At 44.1% G+C, this 7,601-nt stretch overlaps 1 protein-coding gene across 2 annotated transcripts in view; it reads left to right on the top strand.

The window, feature by feature from the left end:
- Positions 1–7,247, top strand: part of KCNQ5 (potassium voltage-gated channel subfamily Q member 5) — a 1,045,273-nt gene extending 1,038,026 nt beyond the window's left edge. For both annotated transcript variants that reach the window (XM_063916808.1, XM_063916809.1), the window contains one exon: positions 5,690–7,247. In XM_063916808.1, the coding sequence (XP_063772878.1) occupies positions 5,690–6,637 (948 nt within the window). In that variant the 3' untranslated portion in view covers positions 6,638–7,247. The remainder of the gene's footprint in view (positions 1–5,689) is intronic.
- Positions 7,248–7,601: the final 354 nt, after the last annotated feature.

The raw sequence follows: 7,601 nt of genomic DNA on the forward strand, positions 1-7,601 counted from the left end.
ATCCACACCAGCCTGTAGAAAATGGAGAAAACGTCCCAACTCAAACTCTTCCGTAGGAGCCTTCTTGGATTCACACCAAGACACATATTTTCTCTTGGTGGAGGCCCCACTCTCCTGGATGGAGATCGTGTCTGCTGAGGAAGTCTTCTTCCCAGTTGTCCACTCCCGGAATGAAAATTGCTGACAGAGCTCTAACATGTCTTTCCTTGTCACCTCTGCCATTGCCGCTCTGCTTTTCGTTCCGCCTTGCCTGTTTATGTAAGCGACTGCTGTTACATTGTCTGACTGGATTTGCACGGGATCTTGAAGAAGATGTACCGCTTGTAGAAGGCCGTAGTAAATGGCTCTCAATTCCAGAACGTTTATGTGAAGGCAGGCTTCCTGACTTGACCATTTTCCTTGGAAGCTTTCCCCGTGTGACAGCTCTCCAGCCTCGGAGACTTGCATCCATGGTTACTAGGATCCAGTCGTGAATCCCAAACCTGCATACCTCTAGTAGGTGAGAACTGTGTAGCCACCACAGGAGCGAAATCCTGGCTTTCGGGGACAGGATTATTTTCCGGTGTATGTGTAGGTGGCATCCAGACCACTTGTCCAACAGGTCCCACTGGAATACTCTGGCATGAAACCGGCCAAACTGTATGGCCTCGTAGGCCGCTACCATTTTCCCCAACAACCGAATGCACTGATGGATCGACACACTTGTTGGTTTCAATATTTGTTTGACCATTTTCTGGATTTCCAGAACCTTTTCCACTGTATTGACAGGGAGAGTGCGATGTTCTGCACCAACTGTTCCCTGGATCTCGCTTTTATCAGGAGATCGTACAGATAAGGAATTATATTGACTCTTTTTTAACGAAGGAGGACCATAATCTCCGCCATCACCTTGGTGAATACTCTCGGTGCCGTGGAGAGTCCGAACGGCAACGTCTGAAACTGGTAATGGCAATCCTGTACTGCAAATCTCAGATAAGCTTGGTGAGGAGGATAAATGGGAACATGCAAGTAAGCATCTTTTATGTCAACTGACACCATGATGTCCCCCTCTTCCAGACTGGATATCACTACCCTCAGGGATTCCATCTTGAACTTGAACCTTTTCAGGTAGAGATTCAGATTTTCCAGGTTTAAAATCGGTCTGACCGAGCCTTCCGGCCTTGGAACTACGAAGAGGCTTGAATAAAAAAACCTTCTCCTTACTGTGCCAAGGGTACCAGGACAATGACCTGATCCTGACATCATTTTTGAATTGCCGTTTTTACTGCCTCTCTTCCCGGAAGAGAAGCTGGTAAGGTCGATTTGAAAAATCGGCACGGGGGGACGTCTTGAAACTCTAGTTTGTACCCATGGGACACTATTTGTAAGACCCATTGGTCCAGGCCAGATTGAATCCAGATTTGGCTGAAAAGTTTCAGACGTGCTCCCACCCGAGCAGACTCCCGCAAGGGAGCCCCAGCGTTATGCTGCAGATTTCTTTCCTTTTCCCCTTCCCATACCTGCAAAAAAAGGGGAGACCTTTGGCCTTTTTGTATTTGTTGGGCCGAAAGGACTGTATGTGAGTGATGTGTCTTTTTCGCCGGTGTAGGAGCATAAGACAAGAATGTCGACTTACCTGCGGTAGCCGCCGAGACTAACGCATCCAGCCCATCACCAAACAAGGCCTCACCTTTATACGGGAGAGCCTCCATATTTTATTTTGGAATCTACATCAGCATTCCACAGGCGAATCCACAACGCCCTCCGAGCCGATACTGCCATGGTAGAGGTTCTTGATTCCAAGAAACCAATATATTTCATGGATTCTAGTACGTACGCAGCAGCGTCTTTGATATGACCTAACATTAGGAGTATCTCGTCTCCATCTATTGTGTCAATGTCTAATGACAAGTTTTCTGACCACTTTTCAATAGCACTACTCACCCACTCACAGACAATGGTAGGCCTGAGTAGTATCCCATTGGCCACATCAATAAATCACCTCACTCACTTGCGGTCTGTCGGCTCCTTAAGTTAAGCCATTCCAGGCGCAGGGAGAAATACCTTTTCTCTTTTATGACAGGGTCCTGTCTAAAATGCCGGATGACTCCCACTTTTTTTTGGAAAAAGGTAGGCTGCCTGAATTCCTTTTGGGAATCTGAAATTTCTTTTCAGGTTAAATCAGACCTGAGGTGGAGGGAAAATTACATTACTTCTTTACTAAAGTAAACCCTCTCTTTGTGGTAAAAGAGGGGGCTTCGTAACATCTCCTTTATAGCTAAAACATGTTTTGAATGCTTTTTTGCTAACTTAGGACCTATTCCCCTGGAATCACTAGTGTCGACACAGGAATCAGAGTTCGTGTCGGTATCAGTTTGTACTACTTGTGCAACTTTGTATGTGACTCAGAAAGGTCCCTGTGGATGAAAGGCAGAACTATTAAAAATCACATCTTCAACAGATTATTTTCATTTTCTGTATGAGATTCAGTCCAACCTCTTACTGATATGATTCACACTATCATGTAACTTTTCACCCAGTCAGGCTCTTGGTGTCATATTACACCTCTGTGTCCCTAACATGTCTCAACAGAGTTCCCTGCCACAGACATGTCACACACGTGCAGAACCACACCACAGACACTCCGGGATTTATAGGGGACAGACCCACAGTAAAATCTGTCAGAGGGACACAGATGGGATTTGCCAGTTCACAACCCAGCGCCAGTAACACAATGTCTGTAAACACAAAATGCCCACTGACATTCAGCACTTTTATAATGTTAATCACACAATTATATAGAACCAAATTCACTGTGGCCCCCCCCTGTCAGTAGTGGAGGAGGACCAGTGTTGTCTCTGCAGCCTGAGGAGAGAGAGAAAATGGCGCTGAGCAGTGTGCTGGCTGAGGAGGAAGCTCCACTCTTCAATGGTGTGTTTCTCCTCAGCTTTTATGAGGTAATTTTTTATACTGGCGGGGGTAGGATGTGCCTCAGCAACTTATGCCCCTTATTTATGCCAGTTTCCATAGGTTTCATGCTGCCCAGGGTGCCCCCCCCCCCTTCCCCGCGCCCTCCACCCTGCAGTGCCTGTGTATGTGTGGGCAACATGGCGCGCTGCACTCCCTCCAGCCGCACGGTACCTTTAGCCATCACTTTCTTGATTGAAGATCTGTCTTCTAACACTCACCTGTCTTCTGACTTCTGTCTCTGTGAGGGGTGTAACGGCGTGCTGTGGGAGTGAGCATCTAGGCACGGCTAGCGTTCAGTTCCCTTCAGGAGCTAATGTTGTCCTGTCAGACAGAAGCAGAGCCATGAAACTCTTTAAGAAGTTGGTTCCTACTTCTGCCCCCTCAGTCCCACGAAGCAGGGAGTCTGATGCCAGCAGATCTCCCTGGAAATAAAAAACCTAACATAAGTCTTTTCAGAGAAACTCAGTAGAGCTCCTCAGAGTGCATCCAGTCGACCTGGGCACATTTCTACAACTGAGGTCTGGAGGAGGGGCATAGTGGGAGGAGCCAGTTCACACCCAATGAAAAGTCTTTAGAGTGCCCATGTCTCCTGCGGATCCTGTCTATACACCATGGTCATGAAGTGGACCCCAGCATCCTCTAGGACAGTGGCGGCCAACCAGTCAGTGACAAAGAGCCAAAAAACCTTGTTAGGTATGTCAAAGAGCCAACATTGAGCCGAAGGCGCGCATGCAAAAATGGAATGTGGCCTTTTGCCTGCTAGACTACGCCCCTGGTATAAAAATTAATTGAAAAGGCCAGAACGACATAAAATATATATTTTTAAGCCAAATCCATTGAAAAAGCCAATTTTACATAAAATAATTGAAAAGGCCAGATTCACATAATAAACTTCAGCTCCCCCATGTGTCACTCCAGCCAACACCCTCCTGTCACTGCAGCCAGCTCCCCATGAGTCACTCCTGCTAGCACCTCCTATGTCACTCCAGTCAGCTCCCCCATGTGTCACTCCTACCAGGACCCTCCTGTGTTACTCTAGCCAGTTCCGCCTTGTGTCACTTTAGCGCACCCTCATGTATCACTACAGCCACCCCACAAACTCGTGCCATTGCAGCAGCCCCTAATATGTCCTCTTTTTGTCGGTGGGTGTCTCTAGGATCTGGCTTCTTCAGTTTTCAGTCCCTGTAGTGCTGCTGCATGTCTGGCTGGAGTGCAGCGGTTACTTTATCTGTTGTGGTCACATGATTTAGAGTGTTGGGAGCCACATTTGAATAAAGGAAGAGCCGCATGTGGCTCAAGAGCCACTGGTTGGCCACCACTGCTCTAGGACGTATGAGAAATAGGGCATGTGGCGGTGGGTCTTGGCCACTGGAATGTATGCCTAGCGCTTCTGAAGAGATAGGTCAACTTTTGCAGCCCTCACTTCCCATTGCTTTGCACAACAGTCACTGGGGTATGCAGCACCTGTTAAGTGCTAGTCTGATTCTGAACAGGACATAATACCCAACTTTCCAAGTGGCAGGACATATTCAAGATGTTGAGATAGTGTTGGGACTGTCACAACAAAGTTGTATCAGTTGGGAGGTTTAAATTTGGTTATTTGCTGTGGAAAAATCTACATTTTCTACACCATTATCTGGAAACCGATCTCAGATATTATCGTCCCCAGAAATGAGTGACTCTTCAGATTTGAAAATATCACTGTCACACACAATTTTAAATAATATTGCTGTAACAACTCAAAAGAGACCTTGGGCTAAATGTAATAGCCTTTGAGTTGCTAGAGGTGCAGGACTTTGTGAGAGTCTGCCCGTTTTCTTTAAAGCAGCAATCATTTACAAGGCAAAACCAACCTGGTTTTGCCTTGAAAATGATGGCTGCTTTTAAAAAAATGCAGAATGTTTGCACCTACGGCAACGCAGAGGCTATTACATTTAGCCCAATGTCTTAATCAAAAGACACCACAGAAATCTATACACAATAGTAAAGTAATACAGAAAACTGTAGGCATTGATGATATGTTATAATGGACACATTGGCATGTCAGTGGATATTATGCCATACTTGCCTAATCTCCCGGAACGGCTGGGAGGTTCCCAAAAAGCTGGTGGCATTTCCAGCCATCTGGAAAAGTAGGCAAGCCTACCAAAGCCAGCTTACCCTGCAGCCACCCACACCATCCCCTCTGGCCACCCACTCCCCCCCAGCTGTCTAATACGGAGGAAAAGTGGGCGTTGTGATGATGCAATTCATGCTGAATTACGTCATCCAAGCCCCACTCCTGCTTTACAATGCCGGTAACATGGGAAATGTTTAGTGTGGTGGCGGGGCTGTGATGACGCAGCTGCATCTCCATGCCCTCTGGATCACTCCTTATGCCGGAACCACGCCCCCTGTTCTGCCGACCTGGCTGCCCCATGGCTGGAGGGGGCAGCCAGAAAGTTGGCATGTATGCATTATGTTCCCTCTAATAGCACCTTCTTTATACAATATTACAACACGAACTTGATCAGAACAAACACCTCCAAACACACACACATTCATGTGCAGCTTAGGCATTGGCAAGTATTGATGCAGGATACATTTCCTGCCTAGCATTAAAGCACTGCCAGGATACTATCGCGAGTATGTCAATTCTTTCAGCAATGTTAAGATCCACCTGTGCTTATTCAGCTGTAGTCAATGTAATTGTGATTGCTATATTTATAATTGCTACATATGTTTACTGTCTTAACTGCAGGTACAATCCATTGAATCAAAATTAGACAGCCTACTTGATATCTACCAACAGGTCTTAAAGAAAGGATCTGCCTCAGCACTGACTTTGGCATCATTTCAGATGCCACTATTTGAATGTGAACAAACCTCAGATTATCAAAGTCCTATAGACAGCAAAGATCTGTCCAGTTCTGCACAGACCAGTGGATTTATTACCAGATCGGCTAGTGCCAATATCCCCCGGGGGCTACAGTTTGTACTAACACCAAATGAATTTAACACATCTGCTTACTATGGATTTAGTCCTACATTGTATAGCCAAGCGACTCAGGCATCAACAAATGTAAGTGATGGACCTGTAACTATGGTAACAAACAGTATATCAAACCAAATAAGCCAGGCCTCAAAGCCAACAGCACCTACAACATTACAGCTACCAGCTGTATCCTCCATGAAGAATATCAACAAACCAGAACCAATTAAAATAATTCCTATGACCACAAAAGAAGATATTTGTGATATCACCGCCTGCCTTGTTGCCTCAAAAGAAATCTTACAGCCTGCACAACCTAGTTTAGCAAAAAAATTTGTAAGGCGGAAAAGCCTTGATGCAAATAGTGGGGTATTGTCCTCAGTTCCCTTTACACACAAAGATTTTGGCAAATCAATTTCTGTGCAAAATCTGATTCAATCCACAGAAGAACTGAATGTGCAGCTTTCATGCAGTGACTCAAGTGTCTCCAGAGGCAGCCAGGAATTTTACCCACAATGGAGGGAATCAAAACTTTTTATTCCAGATGAAGAGCTGGAGACAGAGACTGAAACTTTTGATGCTGTCTCTGAGCCTATAGTGGAAACCACTTTGTTACCTGACTCTTTGAGGACTGGAATAGCAAAATCATCTCAAAGCATTAGCAAAAATAGGGATGGTACAGAAACCCTTAGCCCTCCACATGTTATACACAAATAACATTTTTTTATAGGGTTTATGATTCCTTTAGTCATTCATATCATTGCATGAACTTTTTTGAAAAGCCCGTAAAACTAGTGTAACTGCAAGAAGCGGAAAGAAACAGAATGGCAATTCTACTACAAGCCTATCTCTCCTAGTTGCATGAAAATGCATGTTTAAGTGAAGGCTACAAATTATACAGACACACACGCACACACCTTCAATTATAGAATATATGGAAGCTGATTTAAGTATCAACTTGCCTGCAAAGTCAATGACACAAAATGTGTTGACTTGGTTTAGTATGAGCAATTTGAAAGGCCTATTATTAGATGGTACTGTTTATAAACCTTAGAGTCTAAAGCACTTTTAATCTATATAAAAATAATTAACTGTCCACATTGGAAATATATGGTCATGTTTACAACAAAGAGGATGTTACAGCTGCTAGCAATTGTACCAAGGAAAGTAGTAACATTGGACTTGAACCGCTGCTAGATGTGACGAGATTACACATTACACATACATATTCATTTCAGTCATTTCTTTTGATGCACATGTAACATGAATGTTGATTTCTGTATATTTCTGCTGAATTAGTGTTGTGACGAATAAAATTGGCACATCACTTCCAGGTTCTTCTTTCTAATAGGAACATTATTTTGCTACGAAGATTTATAACATGAAAAAGTCACTGCAGTCTTAACCATATTAAATGCTGTACAAAACTTTAATGAAGGACTTGACCTGTTTACTATGAAAAAAGTTCTGCCTCCATATTTCTTTTAAGAGTATTCTTGGATGTTAAATGATAGGCTTGTTATGTGAACGTAGATACTGTATATTGTATATATGGAGTCCATGTCTCTGAAACCTACTTAAAGGGATGTCATTTCAGAAAAAAAGAGGCCAATTTGAATTTTGAGTTTTTATATTTTTTTTATTAAATGGCTTGAGTCTGCCGATGCCAGTTTAATGAAGA

The sequence above is a fragment of the Pseudophryne corroboree genome, chromosome 4 (genome assembly GCF_028390025.1).
Source record: "Pseudophryne corroboree isolate aPseCor3 chromosome 4, aPseCor3.hap2, whole genome shotgun sequence".
In the NCBI taxonomy this organism is placed as follows: Eukaryota; Metazoa; Chordata; class Amphibia; order Anura; family Myobatrachidae; genus Pseudophryne; species Pseudophryne corroboree.